Genomic DNA, 22,904 nt, shown 5'->3' on the forward strand with positions numbered 1-22,904 from the left:
AGCAGGCTCGCACAGGAACATTCAGAACCAATACAACTATGCTAAGTTAAATAAATAATTTATGAATTGGAAAGTCCCTACTCATTCTATGAAACTTGTGTTAAATCCATACTAGTAAGAGCTACAGATCTAACAACTGTCCGAGACTTCCTTTGCTTCTTTAAATAACCATCAGTGGACTTCTGGTTACATACGACTATAAGATGCTAGGCATTTGGGAAATTTTTCACTAGCCTACTACTGTGCTTTGCAGAAATCCAAGTAAAGACTGGAAAAACACTGTGCACTTCATTCTAAAGATTCTGGAGCTAACTACAATTCATCTTTACAAACCTCAGGTAGGAAAATTTAGGACTGCAGAATAAAAGTCTACAGGACTTTTTCTCTTTTTAAATACTTTCTTTTTTTCCACTATGCTCATATTTTCCCTCATATTTACTTTACAAAATAAAGAAAAATTTTAAATGATCCATTCAAGCCATTTGAAAATGGTGCCTTTTCTTCCAATCATTCCACATTTATTGGTTGTTTTCTTTCTTTTTATATTGGTGTGAACAAACTGGAAGAACAAGTTTGTATGTTACCTTTTTAGTCTATCGTAAGTATTTTTCCAGATTTTACCACCTCTCTAAATACTTAACATTTGCTTCACAACATTCCACTGAGTGAACAATCTATAGCAATCCTTCACTCATGGACATTTACATAGTGTCTAATTTGTCACTAATATAAATAATGCCATAATGTTTATTTTTTATAATTACTTTTTGGATATGAATAATTAAGGTTCTTGATGTTGCTATTGTTGTCGCTATTCAGTCATTCAGTTATGTCCAACTCTTTCCGACAGCATGGACTATACAGCACAACAGGCTTCCCTGTCCTTCACCGCCTCCCAGAGCTTGCTCAAACTCATGTCCATTGAGTCGGTGATGCCATCCAACCATTTCATCCTCTGTCATCCCCTTCTCCTCCTACCTTTAATCTTTCCCAGTATCAGGGTCTTTTCTAGTAAGTCAGCTCTTCCCATCAGGTGGCCAAAGTATTGGAGTGTCAGCTTCAGCATCAGTCCTTCCAATGAATATTCAGGATTGATTTCCTTAGGATTGACTGATTTAATCTCCTTGCAGTCCAAGGGACTCTCAAGAGTCCTCTCCAACACCACAGTTCAAAAGCATCAATTCTTTGGTGCTCAGACTTCTTTATGGTCCAATTCTCACACTCGAAAAACCATAGCTTTGATTATATGGACCTTTGCCAGCAAAGTAATGTCTCTGCTTTTTAATATGCTGTGGTGTTGGTCATAGCTTTTCTTCCAAGGAGCAAGCGTCTTTAAATTTCATGGCTGCAGTCACTATCTGCAGTGATTTCGGAGCCCAAGAAAGAAAAGTCTGTCACTGTTTCCGTTGTTTCCCCATCTATTATCTACAGGAAGTGATGGGACTGGATGCCATGATCTTAATTTTTTGAATGTTGAGTTTTAAGCCAGACTTTTCACTCTCCTCTTTCCCTTTCATTAAGAGGTTCTTAGTTCCTCTGTGTTTTCTGCCATTAAGAGTGGTGTCATCTGTGTATCTGAGGTTATTGATATTTCTCCCAGCTTGAGCTTGAGCTTGAGCTTCATCCAGCTCAGCATTTCACTTGATGTCCTCTGCATATAAGTTGAACCAGCAGGGTGACAATATACAGCCCTGATGTACTCCTTTCCCAATTTGAAACCAGTCTGTTGTTCCATGTCTGGTTCTAACTGTTGCTTCTTGACCTGCATATAGATTTCTCAGGAGGCAGGTAAGGTGGTCTGGTCCTCCCATCTCTTGAAGAATTTTCCACAGTGTGTTGTGATCCACACAGTCAAAGGTTTTGGCAAAGTCAATGAAACAGAAGTAGATGCTTTTCCAGAACTCTCTTGCTTTTTCTATGAGCCAACAGATGTTGGCAATTTGATCTCTGGTTCCTCTGATTTTTCTAAAACCAGCTTGAACATCTGGAAGTTCTCGGTTCACGTTGAAGCCTGGCTTGGAGAATTTTGAGCATTACTTTGCTAGCGTGTGAGATAAGTGCAATTGTGCGGTAGTTTGAGCATTCTTTGGCATTGCCTTTTTTTGGGACTGGAATGAAAAACTGACCTTTTCCAGTCCTGTGACCACTGTTGAGTTTTCCAAATTTGGTGGCATACTGAGTGCAGCATTTTAACAGTATCATCTTTTAAGGATTTGAAATAGCTCAGCTGGAATTCCATCACCTCCACTAGCTTTGTTTGTAGTGATGCTTCTTAAGGCCCATTTGACTGTGCACTCCAGGATGTCTGGATCTACATGAGTGATCACACCATCGTGGTTATCTGGGTCATTGAGGTTCTTAAGTATCTTACAAAATGATTTTCCCAAAGAGCTGTACTTATGCACCCTCCCCAGTAGCCACTGTTGTGTTTATTTTAGCACATGTTGTTTTCAATTAGGCTCTTTCAGAACTTTGCAAAACTGATATATAAAAAATAGTATCTTTCATTCCTTCACCATTACTGAGTTAAACATTTTGTTGTATGTTAAATTAGTTTTATTTCCTCTTATGAACTGCCTGTATGTGATCTTTATCTACTGGGTAGAGTTTTCACATTTTAAAATCAATTTTACAAGTTGTTTATATGTAAAAAAAAAGTTGCCAATATTTGTTACAATTTTTCACCAACCCTCCATCCCCATTTTGCTCATCTCAATATGCTTTTCATCTTTCATGTTGTTTTGCATGGATATTTTTAGATATATAGAAATTTAGGCATTTTATGTGGTCAAATACATTGACCTTTTTCTTTATGATTTCTTCTATTATTTTTAAAGTTAGAAAATCCTAACCCTCCACATGTGATTTTCATAAACATTTATTTATATCTTCTATTATGACTTAACTTTTTGATATATGACTCCTAAGTCTTTTTGGGGGGATTTTTTTTTTCCTTTATATACAGTGTAAGAAGAGTGAAAGAGATTATCTGCCTCACAAATCAAGCCAATTTTCCTTGGGAACATTATTAGATAGATTTCCCATCTAATAGAAAAAAATGACTGGATAATATTTTCCTTTCCATTGATTCAAAATTCCTTTTTACCATATACATAATTTGGATATATATTATCTATTACATAATGTAATATTGTAATAATAATAATATATAATGTAAGCTATTTTTGAGCTACTTAATCTGCTCTATTAATTAGTCTATCCTTATACTAATACTATACTATTTTAATAATATTTTTTCATAGCAGATATAGAAAATCCTCTCCCATTACTGTTTTTTCCCTCAAATTTTACTATTTATGGTTCACAATAAAATTTCAGAATACTTTAGATCACATTCTCAAAAATGTTCTATTGTCATTACTTTGGCCAGAATTCTGCTGAACATATAAATTAACTTAGCAAGAACTAATACCTTTATGATAGTCTTTTCATTCAGTTTCACAACAGTCCATTTAGTCTATTTAGGCTCCAAAGGAGTGGGATCCCTTTAGGACTTTGTGTAACTTTGACACTAGGAGTATCTCATCAATTTAGTTAGTTATAAACGAATTATCAAGCAGTGAATAAGAAAGGGATTTTAGTCCAAGATGTACCTCTGGCTAGCTGGGTGGATGTGGACCATTTCTTTGACCATCTCCAAATCTGTTTCCTCACCTATTAAATGAACAGAACATCCAGGCAGCCTGTTTCACAAGGTCATGGGAAGTGAGAGCTGCGAGCATCCAGTGAGAGGCCTGAAGTGCTACATAAACATGGTGGGGGTGGAAGGGGTTGGTGTGGCAGGCTGAAAGGCAGAAAGTGTCACTTCTGAACAGTGGGCCAAACCACTCAGAAAAGAAAGCAAGCTTTGAAACTGTGTACTTGCCTTTTCCCAAGATAAAGAATCTCACGGTCATGTTCACAAATATCCAGGAGAATCCCAAGAACTGCACTAGATTATACATGAACAGGTATCCTTTCTTCAAGCTTGTAAGAGCTGAAAAGCAAAGAAAGGCAGAAAGATGTTAAAAGTAGTAGTCACAGCAGGAGACAGGTATGTGGGGTTTACCTGGATGACTGCATCCCTCTTTCGTACGTGGGTGCCCTAAGCTTCTCAACAAATACCTGGCCCAGGCCTGCACCAACCAGGCTCTTGGTCCCATAGAAAACAGATAAGCAAAATTATAAGGAACACTGTAGTCCAAGGCATATCTTCAGTGGTCTTTTCCCTCACAGTCTTGAAGGGTTAAGTACACAGACTTAACAAATCCAAGAAGGAAAAGGAAAAGTTACATCTGGCAAAGAATAACTGACTAGCTAAGGAGGCATTATAAGGAAAGGAAATAAAGCTATATTCAGTCCTTGCTCCTGTCATCTTAATATAATCTACAGTTTCTTCTTTTTTAGAATTTTTTTAGGGCATATAGGTCAAACTACCTCAAAGAAACAGAAACTGAATTAAAAAAATCTAATATTTGACCATGTATCCATTCAACCAAACATTAAGTGAACACCTACAACATGCAAGATACTGTGAGTGGCATCACTGAGCTTCAAAGATGGTTAAGACATGATGCTCCCCTCAGAGAGTTTATAATCTAAGATCCATATTTCAAGATTGAGAATGACAGGTAATATCCTGTGAGAATTTCTAGGTGAGAAAATGACTTTAGGCTGGAGAAGCATGTATCAGGCCAAGTCTGCATGGATGAGATGGTTATCTAATCAGGGCTTTGGAAGATGGAAGAATGAGGATATAACCAAAGGCGGAAAACTGCAAACCAAGAAGAAGGAAGGAGAATAAAGGTCATTAACTTTGCAGCCTAAGGGTTTTCGAAGACATAGCCAATAATAGAATTAAGGGAAGAGTAAGGAGCTTAGACAGAGTCATGGTTGAGTCAAAGGAGTAGGGCACAGGAAAGGATAATTCTTAAGAAGAGCTTTGGAGTTCAGGTTTTGCTGCTACACATTTATTCCTACCTACATATTTTTATAGCCACATATCAGTGTTTCTATAGAGATATCCAGCATAGAAACTTGGTTGATGCTCAAATAATCATACTTGGTATGTCCAATCAAAAACAGCCTTATCTCAAGGGGTGAAAAAAGTCATACTTGTAGCAACATTTAACAAATTAAAATTTTTTTCTTCAAAACTACAAAAATGTATTACATTTCCCCATTTAAAGAACTTTATTAGGAGATTTTATGAATTTAGATAAAACTGCTAAAGCTTTTTCTAAGATCATAAAGTAATCCATACATAAGAATTTTTACATATTTCAGAAGTTTATCCCTCTGGACACCAAAGGTGGCCTTTTTATGTCATTATCCTTCATCTCCACTAGTCCTCTCCCTTCGGCTTTTCTAAAGCAGAAAATTCCTCTAAATTAGTGGTTATTCAAAAATTTTTTAAAGCAACAAATTGTCTTTTCCATAAGAAATGTTACGGACTTCCATAAACACTTCCATAAGAAGTGTTATTCGGGACGCTAATACATAAAACACAAAAGCCAAGCTGCTCTAATTGAAGTGGCCCTGCCTGCTTGGCCTACCTCTCCAAAGCATCTCTGGGAATCCCTGGGGTACCATGGTACATAGCTTGAAAACAACTGCTCTAAAATTTCCCCTTCAGTCGTGCCTGACTCTTTGCAACCCCATGGACTATATACAGTCCATGGAATTCTTTAGGCCAGAATACTGGAGTGGGTAGCCTTTCCCTTCTCCAGGGGATCTTCCCAACCCAAGGGTCGAACCCAGGTCTGCCGCATTGCAGGTGGATTCTTTACCAACTGAGCCATAAGGGAAGCCCAAGATACTGGAATGGGTAGCCTAACCCTTCTCCAGAGGATCTTCCCAACCTAGGAATCAAACCAGCGTCTCCTGCATTGCAGGCAGTTTGTCTATATCAGGGAAGCTCTTTCCCTACTTGCTGCTGCTGCTGCTGCTAAGTCACTTCAGTTGTGTCCGACTCTGTGCGACCCCACAGATGGCAGCCCACCAGGCTCCCCCGTCCCTGGGATTCTCCAGGCAAGAACACTGGAGTGGGTTGCCATTTCCTTCTCCAATGCATGAAAGTAAAAAGTGAAAGTTAAGTCGCTCAGTCGTGTCCGACTCTTCACGACTCCATGGACTGCAGCCTACCAGGCTCCTCCATCTATGGGATTTTCCAGGCAAGAGTACTGGAGTGGGGTGCCATTGCCTTCTCTGTTTCCCTACTTATGGCATGCCAAATAAGTGCCACTAAAACTTGAAAAGTTTTTGATTTTGGACACATGAGGAACACTTATTCATTCTGCTTTTCAGCATTAGTTTTGTATAGACCTGCATGGTCCTCCAACTAGAATGGATAAGCTCTTCGAGCACAGTGCTCTGACGGATCACTGGCTCCAAAGCTCAAAGGCCTAGGACAATGCTTTCCATAAAGCATGAATTTAAGAGCTGCTGAATTTAATCTATGATACCCAGAAGGTAACACACTTAGAGACAGACACCCTTGGACAGACATAGAAGTAGAACTGAATTTTTAAAAGGTTAATGAACAGCAGGACTATACAGAATACTTTCCATCTTTAAGGCTGACAACAACAGCCCTTATGATCTCGGTTAGGAAAACAACACCAGACTGGAAGAACTGTAGTCATGGACCTATGCAGTACTTTCCAGGTCTCTGAAGGACTTGCTGCCACCTAGCACCCTACTAGGCCAGTCCAGGAGGCTGAGGTTCTTCCATTCTGCTACACCAACCTTGGTGTACTCAGATGATGTCAGGCCCCCAACAGCAGGGAAACATTAAAAGTAAGTAACACTTTAGATGCGGGTTTGCACAGCTTAAGCATTGGGCATTAAGGATTTCTCAGAAACTCATCCACCCAATACAAGCCCTCCTGCCGCTTCACACTCATCCACACTCCCATCTCTGTCACAAGTTAACTGGTAACCACCATAGCAGAAGGGGCAACTTACTTTCAGGGGAGCCTTGGCTTTCGAGTCTGAGTTTATTTAATTGTTCTTCTTCCTAGAATTTGGACAGAAGTTTTCCAAGAACACAAGTTAGACTACTGTATGGTACAGGGAACTATATTCAATATCCTGTGATAAACCATAAGGGAAAAGAATATGAAAAAGGATGTGTATATATGTGTATAAATTAGGCACTCTGCTGTACAACAATAATGTATTTAACATTGTATTTTAATTATACTTCAGTAAAAAAATAAATTGAAAAAACAAAAAAAACACAAGTTAAAATTCCCAGATGCTTGCAGAAGCCCACATGAGAGATAAATGATCTGAGTCCTTCAAAGCCACCTCCTCCTCCAATTGTGTTCTCACTTCCTTGGGAAAAATGTCTGAACTCACGGTACTAAGGAGCCTGACTCCTTACTGGGTAGCACTGGCACTACAGAATGACCCATCCAGGGCTCACAGAATTAAACCAATCAGCTGGCTTCCAAACTACAAAGTGGGCAGCCTTAAGATCTTAGAGCTGGAAAAGACATCTAGAAAATCTGTCATGGTTGTAGAAACAAAACAGAAATTTAAGACAGGAAATAGATTGCTATTTCATTTTTTAAGACTTCGATAATTTTCTAGAAGCTAAAATCAAATCTCCAACATTAGTGTGAACTTATATTAGGATAATATAGATATAGATGGATATATATGGAAATACTTAGAGGTACATGTATATACATGGGCTGGTATACACACATATATTTCCTTGTGCTGTCAGCTGAGAGAACCTAAAAGTAATACCTCAGTAGCAATGAGCACACTTAGCACCCAGATCACCCAGATCCTGGTTTCCACTATCATCCTGCAATAAAAACAACAGGCCTGGGAATATACAAGATAAACCTGGAGCAGCTTACAGTGCCAGAAATTAAGGATGCACTTTAAAAAAAAAAAGGCCCATGATGATGGAGCTGTGTCAAAGGGACACAAGAGCCAACCACAAGAGCTTCCAGTGGCCAAAGATAGAACAATATGAGCAACAAGATATATTACCCAGTATTGGATTACAGCCCAACTATAAACCAAATCTGTTCTGATATAAATAAATGACAATATCCATACTGATATAAATAAATGACAATAAATAAAGGAGAAAAGAAAAATCTCCCATGCAGAATTCCAAATAAAGTATACAGATACTCCACCCTAAGAATGGGAAGCATAACTTCTGGCTTGTTAAGTGTGAACTGTGCATAGTGACTTCCTTCCAAAGAAAACAGTAAAGAAAGGAGAAGAGTAACATTATAGTAGAGAAACCATACAGTGGAGAAACCTACCAAAGATTAACCACATCCAGGTGAGCTAGATTAACATCAAGAGCTGTAGGTCATGTTGAGAGTATTAAAAGCTTGATATGACATGATAAGAATGGCACTTTACCTCTGTGGCCTTCCTACCCAAAACCCATCACCCTAAGCTAATCATGAGAAAAACATCAAACAAAACCCAACTGAGGAACAGTCTACAAAATACATGCCCAATACTTCTATAAAACCACGTCTCCAGGTCATTCAGTGAATTTATATTTTTGTCCTTATTCTATCAGATCCTGATAGATATCTGAGGTGGCCCAAATAACTTGGGTTCCTCATGACTTCTGTCTAGATCCCAGATCCTTACTGACCTTGGCTCTGAGCTCCATTTCAGCATCAGACTCGTCCAGCCAACGATCAAAGTCAGGGGCCAAGAACAGTGGGCGCTTCTCCTGCTTGGTGAGTCTCTCCCACCATTGACTCTCCTTCTTCTGCACGGTGATGTTTACCTGCCTCTGGGTCAGCTTGTAAACCGGCTAGGAGAGAAAGCAAGAACATGAGAATGCCCTTTCCCATCAAAGAAGCTGCATGGTACTTACTGCCGTTCCTTCTCAGTTCCTAAAAGTCCTGGGGCAAAGAGAACATCTAGACCAAGGGCTGGCACAAGGAAGAACGCCAAGAACAGCAATATCTTGCTCCGGTTCCCTCCCCACCCGCTGCCCCACTGGGGACACAGGAGGAAAGCCAGACAAGAAAGGCAGATAGTCTTGATTATCTTGGTAATTAGCATGAACTCCCTACTAATTAGAAATTAGCATGAACTCCCTACTGGATCTACATCATGCCAGGCTCTACATCCAACCGCCTTCTCAAGGGCACTACTGCCTTCAAAATCTTCCCATGAAGATGATTCAATTCAAATGGTCAGTGGTTTCCAGCATTTAGAAAGGCCTGCATCAAGGCCAGAACTGTACTGTATCAGTTACAGCTTTTTTAAAAGCAGTCTTTCACTACAGAGCCTTCTCAACTAAACTCAAATTCTTAGGGGTGCTCCAGCTCATTATTTCTTTGTATGGCCTCTCTCTTTTCCTCCAAATGAAGTCCCAGACTGCTGACTATTAAGAAACCCTTAAACCACTGCTGACTATTAAGAAACTCACAGCTGGAAAGAACCTTAGAGATCCACTTAACCCAATCCTCCATGTAACATATGAGAAAACTGAAATGCAAAGAAGTGAGGAGACTTCTTCACACCACTAATAATGACAAAGCCCAGATTCAACTCAGGTTCTCCAATTTTCCTCTTACTCTGTGGCTAACACCTGGGCTCTGTTCCAAACAAAAGTATATTCTGCTTAGGTTTATCTTCTTCTTCCCCATAAGGCTTGCCCCCCATTTCACAAAACTATAAGTATTTATTTCTTAAAATAGAAAGGGAAGGAAGGAAAGAACATACCTCTGGCTTCACAAGGTCTAAGAACTCCAGGTGAAATTCATAAACATTGTCTCCTTTGGCACCATGCCCCTGAGCTATAAAGAAATGTGGGTTGCTGTGAATTTGAGCAGAGCAATGCCATTCAAATGTTAGCTTGGTGCAGTTCTTTCAGAAGTATGAAAATATTAATGGGTCCTGCCAAGTGAGTGGGGGCTTGTGAGCGGAGCTACTCAACAGCTAGATGAAAGCTAAATCCTCGACAAAAGTTTATCTCCTTATGACTTTTTGGTGATCAGTTCCAGAATATTTAATCTTCTAATGAGGCCTCAATGATGGCCGGTATAAATAACAGATAAGCAAAAAGAATACAGAAAGCAAAGCCAAAGATAACACTCTATATAAATTTAACGTTCACATTTACTTTGGCTCTGAATCCACAGCAGAGAAAAGTCAAGTAGGCGTATTCTCTTGACTGCAGTTAAGCAAAGCTGCAGGGTACATGGACCCTCTAATGTACCATCTCAAAGAAAATTCTAAATTTAACATCTTCCAACCAGAGATGGGAGACTTTCCAGGTGACAACAGTGATAAAGAACCTGCCGGCCAGTGCAGGAAACATAAGACATGGGTTTGATCTCTGGGTCAGGAAGATCCCTGGAGGAGGGCGTGGCAACCCACTCCAGTATTCTTGCCTGGGAAGTCCCATGGACAGAGGAGCCTAGGGGGCCACAGTCCATGGGGTCACAAAGAGTTGGACACGACTGGAGCAACTTGCACACACAACCAGGGGTAGACAATGGAGCAGGTGACTGCTCCTTTAGCACATTCCAAATGGAATAAAAAAGAGAAATAACATTTTTTCAGCTCATTCCCGAGAGGACAAATGGAACTAGGAGGAAAGACCTCAGGTTGACCATCATGCCATTCCTGTGCCCTGACATGGCATTTTCCCCCAAAGGCAGCAGTTGCCATGCCTAAAAGCCAGTGACTACGGGATGTCCCTGCCCTCTAACTCTTGGGATTATCTTTCCTCATCTGACCATGTGTGGAAGGACTTGCCTATTATGTGCTACAGGTAGCTATTCTCTAAGACCACAAATTCCTTAGGGTAGGACAGTCTAGAAAACTCCACATGGCAACATACACGTTTGTCATTTTAATTTCCTTCCAAATGCTGAGCTCCCTCCAAAGTCTGAGCCATTACCACCATGGCTCTCACTTGGCAAAGTAGATTCAAAAGCCAGGCTGTGCTTTCACATAAGTATATTAAGGTAGATGGAGTCTCATATAAGGCAGGAACTCTTCAATCTCCCATAACCCTAGTCACTTACTAATGACATTCCAAGGAACCAGAATAGAAAGACAGCAGGGAGAATCCCACTCCACTGGGTTATCAGTGAATCCCGACCTACCCTCTCAGGCTCAGCAGAAAATCTGCTGATGAACTAAGAAGGAGATGGAGGTGAATTCACAGAATTAAAGACTCTCAGAGCTGGAAAGGCTTCAGATATCATCTAAAGTACAGTGTTTATTAAATTGGTCCGTAAGTATAACATCAGGGAGCCACAAAGTCTTGTTAAGAAAATTTCTATTGTTGGGTTTTGTTCTAATATTTTTAAAAAGAAGCATATTTGGAGTCATCTAGATAGCTACCTTATAATCAAGTAATACTTACTTGTATGAGTTCAGTGGCTGTTTGCCACTGCGTTCACAAGTGTAATGGAGTCAAATATCACTTACAGTGACCATACTTAACTCTTAACATGCTTTTCAACCTAGGGTCTGTGGCCCTAGAGGATCCTGTAGATATACGTTCAGGTGTCCTTGGATCTTCAAGTTTAAGAAACACAGATTATAACCCAACACCCTATAGGCCCACAGAAATCAATAAGTTGTCCAAAGTAGTAGCAGAATTTTAAGCTAAAAGATAAATCTCCTGATTTCTAACCTAGGATACCATTTTGCTATATCTCCTGCCTTTCCCAGCGGAAAGTGGGATGTTAAATTACTGAGCTCTCTGATCATATACCTCAAAATAATATAATTTACCCCACGAGTATGAGAAAGGTGAACATCAATAGAGAGTGAGTAAAATAAACAGATAAAGATAAAAAGCAACCATCACAATGTCTCTTTAACTGTGCAGAGGCCTAGGAACCTTTGCCCAGATACTGACCTTTGAAATGTAGCACATTTTCAGTGATGCTGATGGCAGGATTCTGTGGAAAAAGACCAAGAAAGCAAGAAGGACATTTTAATGAAGAGAAAAATCAAATTAAAACCAGTGGCTTACTTCCCTCCCTACATTGTTCCACCCTGGGGACTCGACCTTCCTGCCCTGTGCTTCCTCCAGAGAATATATTTGGTCATTTACTCCCATCTCTGTGGAGGGTTTCTCTGTATCTATCTGTACACATGGCAGATTGCAGGCTCCCGCAAGAAGGACCCTAAACTGCTCTGCCGTGAAGAGCAATCATATACTGAATCAGTCCATTCTGCTCATGGTCAGTGGTAGATGGTGCCGTGTGAGGTGCCATGGGGGAATACACGGATCTCTAAGACTCAGTCCCTGAGCTGTGGAGGCAGGGAATCTGGTAGGACAGATGAGTCATATCCTGTGAGAAGAAACAATATAGTATCAAGTAACATATGCTCAAGACCAAAAGAGTAGAAAAAAACAGTTAAGTGTTACGGGAGTTTAAGAAGAGAGTGAGTACAACAAGAACAGAACGGTTAGGGACAGCCTTACCAGGAGGGACACCCATACCGCATCATGAAAAACAAATTAATTCCTGTATGTTAAGTGAAGGGCTGTAGATTACAGGCAGTTGGATGAAAATGAAAACGTGCAGTCTTAGGCTTAGGCTCCACGCTCTCTTAACCTCTATCCAAACCAAGACTAGAAGAGATGGAAATTCTCTAAATTGTTCATTTATTCCCAGAAGTTGCTATGTGCCTTTTAGCAACTTAACTTTTTTTTTTTTTTCCCCCAGGGGATGAGAAACAGTTTGCATCCTAACTCCCAGATCAAAATTAACAGGCAAGCAGCAGCATATTTCCAGTGCCATAACTAGTTCATTTACTCTTCTTCTGTAGGCTCTGCTCTGTTTTCCATCTTGCATCAAAGAAAACAAACAAGACAGAGAGAAGGTGAAGGGTATGTTTATTCTAACAATGGGAGCCTAAATGCTTCACTCATAGCCAAGTGTTAGGAAAAGGGGGAGCATGAAGGCTGGGTGAGGGAGCTTTTAAGCCAAGAACCTCCCCAGTGAGAGTATAGACTTGAGGCTGAGAAGCTCACCCACAGGGGCTAATAAGCCAGATGATCTCTGTGCCAGGGAGAGGGAATTAAGGAACTTCACCAAAAAAAGTTATACGTTCAGGGGCATGTTCCTCTATAAGGGAAGCAGGGTTTTAGTGTATTATCATGAAAGCCTGCGTTCTGGGATGTCTCAGTGGTACATTTCCTATTTAGGTCACTTCTTTGCTTACTCTGTGTTCCCCATATCCTAATTCACCTGGAAGGAAAAAGGAGTCTGCGGGGGGCTCAGTTTATTCTCCTCAGACATAAGATGTGAGCAGCCAAGGTTTAAGCTCTAGACACAGCCCAAGGCCTGCAGTTTATTAAGCATTCTGAGTCAGATTTTAGATGCTAACTCTTTCCCTGGTAGCTCAGTCAGTAAAGAAACTGCCTGCAGAGCAGGAGACCAGGGTTCAATCCTTGGGTCAGGAAGATCCCCTGGAGAAATGGCAACCTACTCCAGTATTCTTGCTTGGAGAACTCCATCAACAGAGGAACCTGGTGGGCTACAGTCCATGGGTTCGCAAGAGTCGGACACAACTTAGCAACTGAACCACCATCAACTCCTACCCAGCAGTACATGGGCACGTCAGGTTCAGCTTCTCCAAAGGTGTTGGTAATTAAGGAAGATATTTCAATTAAAAAAAAATGCCAGAAACAAGCTCAAAACTGGGAAGGAAGAGACACGGAAGTGATAAAAAAAAATTAACATCTATGTCTATAAATGAGATTGGCCTATAATTTCCCTTTCTTATAACTGCATCACCAAATGAACTGGAGAATGTTCTCTCTTTCTCTTTTCTGGAAATGCAAGTATAAGTGCCGTGGTTGCCACCTGCAAGATGCCCCCCCATGATCTTCTGCCCCTGGTATTTATACTCTTGTGTAATCGCCTTCCAAATGACATCAGGAATCTGTGTAACCGATAGAACACAGTGGAAATGAACCATGTGACTTCTCACGCTAGGTCATAAAGGGCACTGCAGCTTCCTTCTGAGCTCGCTCTGGGAAAACTCAAGACACCGGGGCATGAGAACACTCAAGTAGCCCCACGTATCCTCTGTGGAGGATTAACTCATGGATAACTTGCCAATAAGGTGAGCGGCACATCCTTGAAGAGTCTACTTCAGACTCTTCAACCTGTCAACCACAAATGACATCCAAACAACCACATGAGAGATCCAAAGCCACAACACCCAGCTGAGTCTTTTCTGAAGGACTCAGAAATGGAGGCATTGACTTTTGTGTATGGCATAAGACAAGATCTTATTTTATCTTTTTGCCACTTGGATTACCAATTGTCCCAACACAATCTCCTGAATGGTTCACCCTTTCCTCCATTAATTTGTAAAGCCACCACTGCGGTTCAATAAGTTTTCACACATGGGTAAGTCTATTCTGTTCTATTGCTCTTTGTGTTTCTCATCTAAGGTTTAGTATCACAATAATAATGTTTTACACCTGAGTAGCACACCAGAATTCACAAAGCACTTTCAAATCTATTATCCAAGTCAAGCCTCAAAACAATCCCGTGAATTAGGTGTTATTCACATTTATTTGTATGTAGAGACTGAGGCTCATAAAGGTTAAGTTAATAATCCACGGACACCAGATATTAAGTGGAAGAGTAAGGAACCAACTCTTTCCACCAGACTCTATTAGGTAAGGTCAAGAACAGCATCTTTCCAACAGCTCCCAAACAAAGCTAAACACACAGCCCTCATACAACTGAAATGAACAAAAACCTCGAAAAATGAACAAATGCTTTAACAACTATGGTTGTTGGCACAAATCTGTCCTTCATGCTTATCCTGTAAACCAACTTTATTCTGAAAGCAACCATGCCTTAGCCCCAATGGACTTTCACTGGTGTCTTTGCTACTGCTCACCTCAAACACAGAAAACAGCTGCTGACGAAGCCTTTTTCTTCTCACCTCAGTGGTGGTTTCTCATCAGGCTCTAGCTCTACAGCTCCAAAGACGGAGGAGAGATATGAAACCCTGACAGCTCTCTGTATCTCGGGAAGGGAGCATGTCTGATGCCCTCAAACTGGCAATACTGAAACTCACTTACACATAAGCTACAGAAAGCAGGGGGCGATAGAGAACTGTCCGAAAACCCAGAACCCAGCTTAATGCAGGTACTCCACAAATGGTCTTCATTAAGCAAATAAACGGAACGCTTCATCCCAAGCCAGAATCACCAGTTCCACAGGCCATGCGTGGAGCAATTAATTGGGAAGTTTTTAAAAAGGAGCAGCCCCTGACATTCAAAAGCTGGCCTGGCATTCACAGCTAGGACACGTTACTCTGCTATTACACAAGAACAGAATACCTTGATAAAATGAGATAAAGCCATTTCATAATTCTGTGCAAGCACAGACAAAAACATGGCCACACTGCCACTCACAAAACATGTTACCCTGCCCCTACGCCAAAATATGTGACTGCCACCCCTCTACCAATTAGTTTTATTCTTGTTCTAATCTCTCTTCCCTATATATGATTTATTCAGATGCTCAACCATAGCATTGGTCCTGTTTTCTCACAGCATCTAATCTAAAGTGAATCCTTGCTTCCTTAGTCTATCCCCCAGTCTCCAAAGTCCAAATTCTATAATCAGCTCTAACGTTCTAATGAGCTAGCCCCACAGGGTATGCTCTCCCTTGCTGTTATGAGCAATAAACACAACTTGTTTAACTAGAGGTGTGTTCCTGGCAGTCTCTGGTTATAGGGCATTGACTCCTACAACAAATCAGATGATCTGAAAGTCTATGCCGTCCTCTTTCCAGAAAGTTCTCCCAGTTTCAGTCTGACAAGAATACTTCATCTTATTTCTGTAAAGTGAAAGTGAAGTCACTCAGGTCCGACTCTTTGCAACCCCATGGACCGTAGCCTACCAGGCTCCTTCACCTATGGGGATTTTCCAGGCAAGAGTACTGGAGTGGGCTGCCATTTCCTTCTCCAGGGGATCTTCCCAACCCAGGGATCGAACCCGGATTTCCTGCATTGCAGACAGACGCTTTACTGTCTGAGCCACCAGCGAAGCAATAAAAGAATTAATAAACGCCACCAGGTAATTAATAAAAGAGAGGTAACAAATTCCTTTAACACCAGGGACCTGGTTTAATACTCAACCCCAAATCTATAAATAAACATACTCATGCACAGAATTTTTTGTTTGTATATAATATCCTTCCTCCTAGATAGAATACCCTTGGAAAGCTGAGTCTGTCTGACTCATCTTTGTAAATCTGTAGTATTTCACACATGGTAGGGGATTTCTTTTATGAATGATACTGACAGGTTACTTTAAAACTAATGGTAGCACCAATGGATGCCTCAGAATTACAGTCGAGAAATCTAGGTAAAAAAAAACTCAACTGGGGACAAAATATTTATTTTTTTCCCTAAAAATAAAAAAGGATTTCTCTTTCCAAAAGAAAATCCCATTTTTTTCCTCCACCTTTACATTTCTTTAACTATAAGATATTCCAAACGCATATGTTCATATTTGAAAATACACCAAATACAATCAACACATATGTTCATGTTTCTTAACTAAAAGGTTTATAACTTTCAGGAAAAATTTAAGTGTGATGCTTTCATTTGCCCAACAAATTTACATTTTTTTCCCCCACCACCACCACCCTACCTCCCCTAAAAACAGCTTTTCTGTTTGTGTTTCAGAAGTACGCCAGGATATCACATCCTTATTACAACTAGAGAGGGTCTCTGAGTTTAACTGGTCTACAAAATGTTTAACAATATCTAAGAGATATTGCCACGACACAACGTCCATACTTTTCTTATTGATTACTGTTAGAATTCTCTCTAGAAAGAGACTTTGATGCCCATCTACAAAGATTTTGCTTTTTTCCTTTTTTATTAAAACACCCTGAAGCAGAGTAGAGGAACACTGTACAAAACATTTATTCATCCTCTGAGGTAAAAGTACAATTCAGCCTGGTTTAACATATTAAACGACACAGCGTGCAGTGTCACAGCCTAAAGCATTCTGGCCAGTACTATCTTTCAATAGGAAAACAGGTTTATATTCCAGAAGCAAAGACTGAATTCAACAAACTCAAGTGTACAATCAAAGATCACCTACACCTTGCAAGACAATATGCCAGATGGGCTGACAGACTGAATATAAACGCCTGACTCAGAGGCAGAGAGAGTTAAGCCGGAGTGAAGGAGGTTATAAAGTGCCATAGATGTCAAGGAGAGCAGGCAGTAAGAATGACTATAGAAAGAACATTCCAGACTACAAACTTCAGCTCCTCAACGATGGGAATCCTGGATGGTTTTCACAGAGACAGGGGGGTACATAGGTCCTGAGATGGCCACCAATTAAGAAGCCTCAGCTTGTTCACATGCAAGTCAATGAGATCAAGCATAAATGCTCAATGTGAGTTAAGATAATTTTGAAGTTCTGCATGCAACTCAGCAAACGTGAGCCCACAGTCTTCAGAAGAGGGGGGAAATCACTCCTTCGGGGTCTTCTGGACTTTAAAATGAACAAGAATGATTTCCATCACTGAATGGCTAGGAGGTGGGTGTGCCCCCCTCCCCCCGCCCGAGGCAGCGGCGGGCCTCTTGAAGGCCCGAGGGGACCGCGGGACCTCTAAGACCAGCGCTGGACGTCCAGCCACGGCCCGGCAAGCCACTGTCACACTGTATCTCCGACCCAAAGAGCTCATCCCACGCCTCGAGGGGCCTCGGCAAACCCGAATCCAGACAGCCAGGCCTCCAGGGCCAGGCTCGGGCTCCACCAGGCCGCAAACTGCGAACAAAGAGACTGCTGGGGCAGCCTCTGTTGCGCGGGGCTCACGCAGCACCCAAGGAACCTGAGCCTTCAGGGGGTCGCGCCCGGGGTCTGCCTTGATGAGGGGCAGCCCGTGCTCTGGCCTGGCAGCCCAGAGCGCACCGTGTCCTGGATCCCGTTGACGCGCTGCTGGCTCTCCGGAAAAAGGGGACGGGGGTCCCAGCGGGTCCCCAGAGCCGAGACCCGGCGCACGTCCCGCCGCCCGGCCTTTACCTGCACATCACTCAGCTCCACGCGCAGATACAGCTCGTGGTGCCGCTGAGCCCAATAGACGTGAGGCGTCAGCACCTGATGCTCCATAACCACACTGCCCAGAGCGGCTCGCTGCGCCTCGCTGTCTCAGGTAGTGCGCGGCTGGAACTGGTCAGACGAAGGCCGCAAACCCCGAGCTCCGAAGTGCCGGCAGTCCGCAGCCTCCAGACGACCCACGCTCGCGGGCCGCGCCTGCGCAGTGGTGAGCGAGGGGCCGCGGCGCCGGCTCCCGCCTCGCGGCAAGCCGGGTGGGGGCGGGGCGGAGGCGGGGCGGAGGCGGGAGGGGGCGGGCCACAGGAGCGAGTGGCGCTGCCGCTCGCTGCGAACGCCTCGGGAGTTGGCTGGTGTGTTGTCGTTCCTCTTACCAGCTGGAGGACGGTTAAAATATAAGCGTAAAAACTGAAAAACGCTGGAGACTCATGAAGAACCGATTAGCATAGAGAAAGGACTTGGGATTGGTGTATCTGGAAGGTTCCTCCCATTTGTCACTCATTAATTCAACATTTGTTGAGCGTCTGCTATGTGCCTGAGCTGCAAAGATAAAACACCGAAGCTTCAGGAGTAAGTCACAGTACCTGACGTCTTGAAACCCTCAGTCTATTAAAAAAAAAAAAAAGCCGCAAGGAATTATAGACATAATAAGTATGATGATGGTTATAAGGGAAGCGGTGGGAAAGCGAGGAACAGATCGGAAGAGTGTTCTAAGAGAGGAGAGTAGCCTTAAAGGCCAAAGATTTCCAACGCTATCCCATAGAACTTTACACGTAGATTATGGAAATATTCCATTCTGCGCTGTCCATAACGGTAGCCACTGCCCACATGGGGCTTTTTGACTACTCGAAATGTGGCTAAAGAGACTGATAAACTGAATTTTTTATTTCCTTTACTTCTAATTAATTTAAATTAATGGCTATTAATTAACGTCACAAATTAATGGCTATTCTACGGGACAGCGCAGGAGACTTGTATCTCTAAATCGGAAACCCAAACTAGAGAGAATACCAATTTATATCTAATTTAAACTATCGCGTCTGTATCCACTTTCAGCCCCAAGTCGGCTTGGAGCGAAGAATTCGATAGGAAGCAACATGACAACGAAAACCAGAAATCTGGGACAAAATTGAACTTTTATAATTCAATCTGTTAGTACCCATGTATTTAGCAAAGTCCTGAGCACAGGGATCCAAAGATGAAATGATGCCAGTTCTCAGAAAACATTTAGCTCAGGGAGTAGGTCATATAGAATATAGAGGGTTTCAATATGAGAAATATGCTGAGCTCTAAAAAAGGCAGGAAGGTAGGAGCTGAGGGTTGTAGAAACCAGTAGCAGACATTTGAGAGCAAATCCTTGAGAGCTGGGCTGTGAAATGTGAGGAGGAATTTGATAGAGGAAGAAGCGGAGGTAGGGCAGTAGACCCACAGGGCGGGAGTCCAAAGTTGAAGAGAGATGGAAGGTTCTGCGTATTGGGTGGTGGGGGCTTCCCAGGTGGCTCAGTGGTAAAGAGTTCGCCTGCTAGTGCAGGAGATGCAGGAGACTTGGGTTGCATCCCTGGGTGGAGAAGATCCCCTGGAGGGAGAAATGGTAACAGATCCCATCATTCTTGCCTGGAAAATCCTGTGGACAGAGCCTGGTGGGCTGCAGTCCGTGGGGTTGCAGAGTCAAAGGTGACTGGGGGACTGAGCACACGCACACATACTGGGGGTTAAGGGCATGGAGAAGAGAAGTTGCCCTGGGTCTCGAAAGACCCAGGGATTGGATCAGGGAAGTCTGTTTTAATAGCTGTTTGTACTTTATCCTACAGACACGGAGGAGTCAAGGAAGTTTGTTACAGGAGATTAGCAAAATCATATATGCACTGGGCAAAAAAAAAAAAAAACAGTGAGGAGGAATTAGTAGGAGGCAAACCAATTGGAGGTGATATAATCTTCCTGTTATGACATAATGAAAACAGCAACCTTTGATAGCCTTGAATTTTAAAAATAAAATATTTTTTTAATTATGAAAGTACTTTTATTGCATTGCTTTTACTACAGTGTAGACACAATATAGGGCACATTTTAAAAACTGAGGTATAGGAACCAGGCAAATTTTAAATATTCGACTTCAGCTGAATTTTTGCATGTTTATACCTGTATAATTAATTACTATCCAGATCAAGGTCTGGAACATTTCTAACATACTACATGGTCTTTCATGTCAATAAACATTTGCCTACCCTTCCCTACACCCCAATAATTACTATCATGACTTGGATCACCGTAGCGTAGTTTTTGTCTATTCTTGAATCTCGTGTAAATAGGATCGACATATGTACACTTTGTGTCTGGTTTCTTTCATTCAACATAATGTATTTGAGATTTATCTGTGTTGTATGAATCAACAGTTCATACTTTTTTGGTTTTTGTATAGCGTTTAACTGTATAAAGTTTTCACAAATTGCCCGTTCTCCTGATGATGGACATTGCATTGTTTTCCATTTTTAGCCATGAATATTTATGTACTTGTTTTTTGTGGATATACTACTCAGTTCTCTTGGGTAAATACCTGGGAATGGAATTGCTAGGTCATAGACTATGTATGTTGAGCTTTTGTAGATACTATTAGGCAGTTTTGCAAAGAGTTTTGATCAATTTACACTTGCATAAGCAAAGTATGAAAGTTCTAGTTGCTCTCAGTCAGTCAGTTCATTCGCTCAGTCATGTCCAACTCTTTGTGACCCCATGGACCTCATCACACCAGGCTTCCCTGTCCACCACCAACTCCTGGAGCTTGCTCAAACTCATGTCCATCAAGTCGGTGATGCCATCCAACTATCTCATCTTCTGTTGTCCTCTTCTCTTCCTTCCTTCAGTCTTTCCCTGTGTCAGGGTCTTTTCCAATGAGTCACCTCTTCTCATGAGGTGGCCAAAGTATTGGAGCTTCAGCATCAGCATCAGTCCTTCCAATGAATATTCAGGACTGATTTCTTTTAGGATTGACTGGTTTGATCTGTTGCAGTCCAAGGAACTCTCAAGAGTCTTCTCCAACACCACAGTTCAAAAGCATTAATTTTTTGGCACTCAGCTTTCTTTACAGGCCAACTGTCACATCCATTCATGACTACTGGAAAAACCATAGCTTTGACTAGATGGGCCTTTGTCGGCAAAGTAATGTCTCTGCTTTTTAATATGCTGTCTATGTTGGTCATAGATTTTCTTCCAAGGAGCAAGTGTCTTAATTTCATGGCTGCAGTCACCATCTGCAGTGATTGTGCAGCCCAAGAAAATAAAGTCTCTCACTGTTTCCATTGTTTCCCCATCTATTTGCCATGAAGTGATGGGACTGGATGCCATGTTATTAATTTTTTGAATGTTGAGTTTTAAGCCAGCTTTTTCACTCTCCTCTTTCACTTTCGACAAGAGGCTCTTTAGTTCTTCACTTTCTGCCATAAGGGTGGTGTCATCTGCATATCTGAGGTTATTGATATTTCTCCCGGCAATCTTGATTCCAGCTTGTGCTTCCTCCAGCCCAGCATTTCGTATGATGAACTCTGTATGTAAGTTAAATAGGCAGGGTGACAATATACAGCCTTGACATACTCCTTTCCCAATTTAGAACCAGTCTGTTGTTCCATGTCCAGTTCTAACTGTTGCTTTTTGACCTGCATACAGATTTCTCAGGAGGCAGGTAAGGTGGTCTGGTAATCCCATCTCCTGAAGAATTTTCTACAGTTTGTTGTGATCCACAGAGTCAAAGGCTTTGGCATAGTCAATAAAGCAGAAATAGATGTTGTTCTGGAACTCTCTTGCTTTTTCTAGTCGCTCTATTTCCTTGGTATTTTCAGTCTTTTAAATTTTAGTCATTCTGATAGTGATAGTAAAAGTCACTCAGTCGTGTCTGACTCTTTTCGAACCCATGGATTATACAGTCCATGGAATTCTCCAGGTCAGAGTACTGGAGTGAGTAACCGTTCCCTTCTTCAGTGGATCTTCCCAACCCAGGAATCAAACCAAAGTCTCCTGCTTTGCAGGTGGGTTCTTTACCAGCTGAGCTATCAGGAAAGCCCTGGTCATCCTGGAGGCTGTATAATAAAAATAATTTTAGTCCAGCATATCTGAACCCTGAGATTTATCAACTGACCTCTGTCCAAGGTGAATTGAATTCAGGGCTCTTGGTAAGCAAGGAGACTGAATGTTGACATTCTGCCTCAGATGCTCCATAAGAAAAGTCCAGTGGAAGGGGACTTATCCAGATTGGTTCCACCACCACTAACCCATTGGATGACTTCTCTGGGCCTGAGCTTCCATATCCATCGAATGAGAGAGTTAGAGTCAGTGCCTGCCAATATTCTTCTCAGCTATTCCTAAAGTTTCCTGTGAGGACCACTATTGTGGGCCTCTCTCTCCATGGGAAATACAGTAAAAAAAAAAAAAAAAAAATAGAAATGGGGAAGGGAAAGAGTAGCATCCAGGTAAATTATAAAAGATAGCAGAGGGGGTAAAAAGGCAGAGCAGAAGTAGCCCTGCCAAGCTGAATTAGGAAGGGCTGAGGGTTTTATGATACCAGTCAAATGAAAATGCAAACGAAGCACTGTTTTTGTATTCGACTTTCCAGGTAAGCCTCCCCAGCCCTCTTTGGCCCAGGGTCACCCCTCCCTCCTCTGGCCACCAGAAGCATTTGCTGAGTGCTTTCTGTGGCTGAAGCACATGGTGGTGGTGGTGTAAGTCATGTCCGACTCTTGTGACTCCATGGACTGTAGCCTGCCAGGGTCCTCTGTCCATGGGATTCCCAAGGCAGAATACTGGAGTGGGTTGCCTTTTCCTTCTCCTGGGGATC

General features: G+C 41.9%; 1 protein-coding gene across 1 annotated transcript in view; it reads right to left on the reverse strand.

Annotated features, from left to right (window-relative positions):
* Positions 1–18,319, reverse strand: part of PTPLAD1 (protein tyrosine phosphatase-like A domain containing 1) — a 30,385-nt gene extending 12,066 nt beyond the window's left edge. Inside the window, exons 1-6 of the mRNA XM_010834553.1 lie at positions 18,050–18,319; positions 11,882–11,924; positions 9,727–9,800; positions 8,642–8,806; positions 6,967–7,018; positions 3,887–3,997 (exon numbers count right to left, since the gene is read on the reverse strand). Of these exons, the coding sequence (XP_010832855.1) occupies positions 3,887–3,997; positions 6,967–7,018; positions 8,642–8,806; positions 9,727–9,800; positions 11,882–11,924; positions 18,050–18,136 (532 nt within the window). The 5' untranslated portion in view covers positions 18,137–18,319. The remainder of the gene's footprint in view (positions 1–3,886; positions 3,998–6,966; positions 7,019–8,641; positions 8,807–9,726; positions 9,801–11,881; positions 11,925–18,049) is intronic.
* Between the last annotated feature and the right edge of the window lie 4,585 nt (positions 18,320–22,904).

The sequence above is a fragment of the Bison bison genome, unplaced genomic scaffold (assembly GCF_000754665.1).
Source record: "Bison bison bison isolate TAMUID 2011002044 unplaced genomic scaffold, Bison_UMD1.0 scf7180017864034, whole genome shotgun sequence".
Classification (NCBI taxonomy): Eukaryota; Metazoa; Chordata; class Mammalia; order Artiodactyla; family Bovidae; genus Bison; species Bison bison.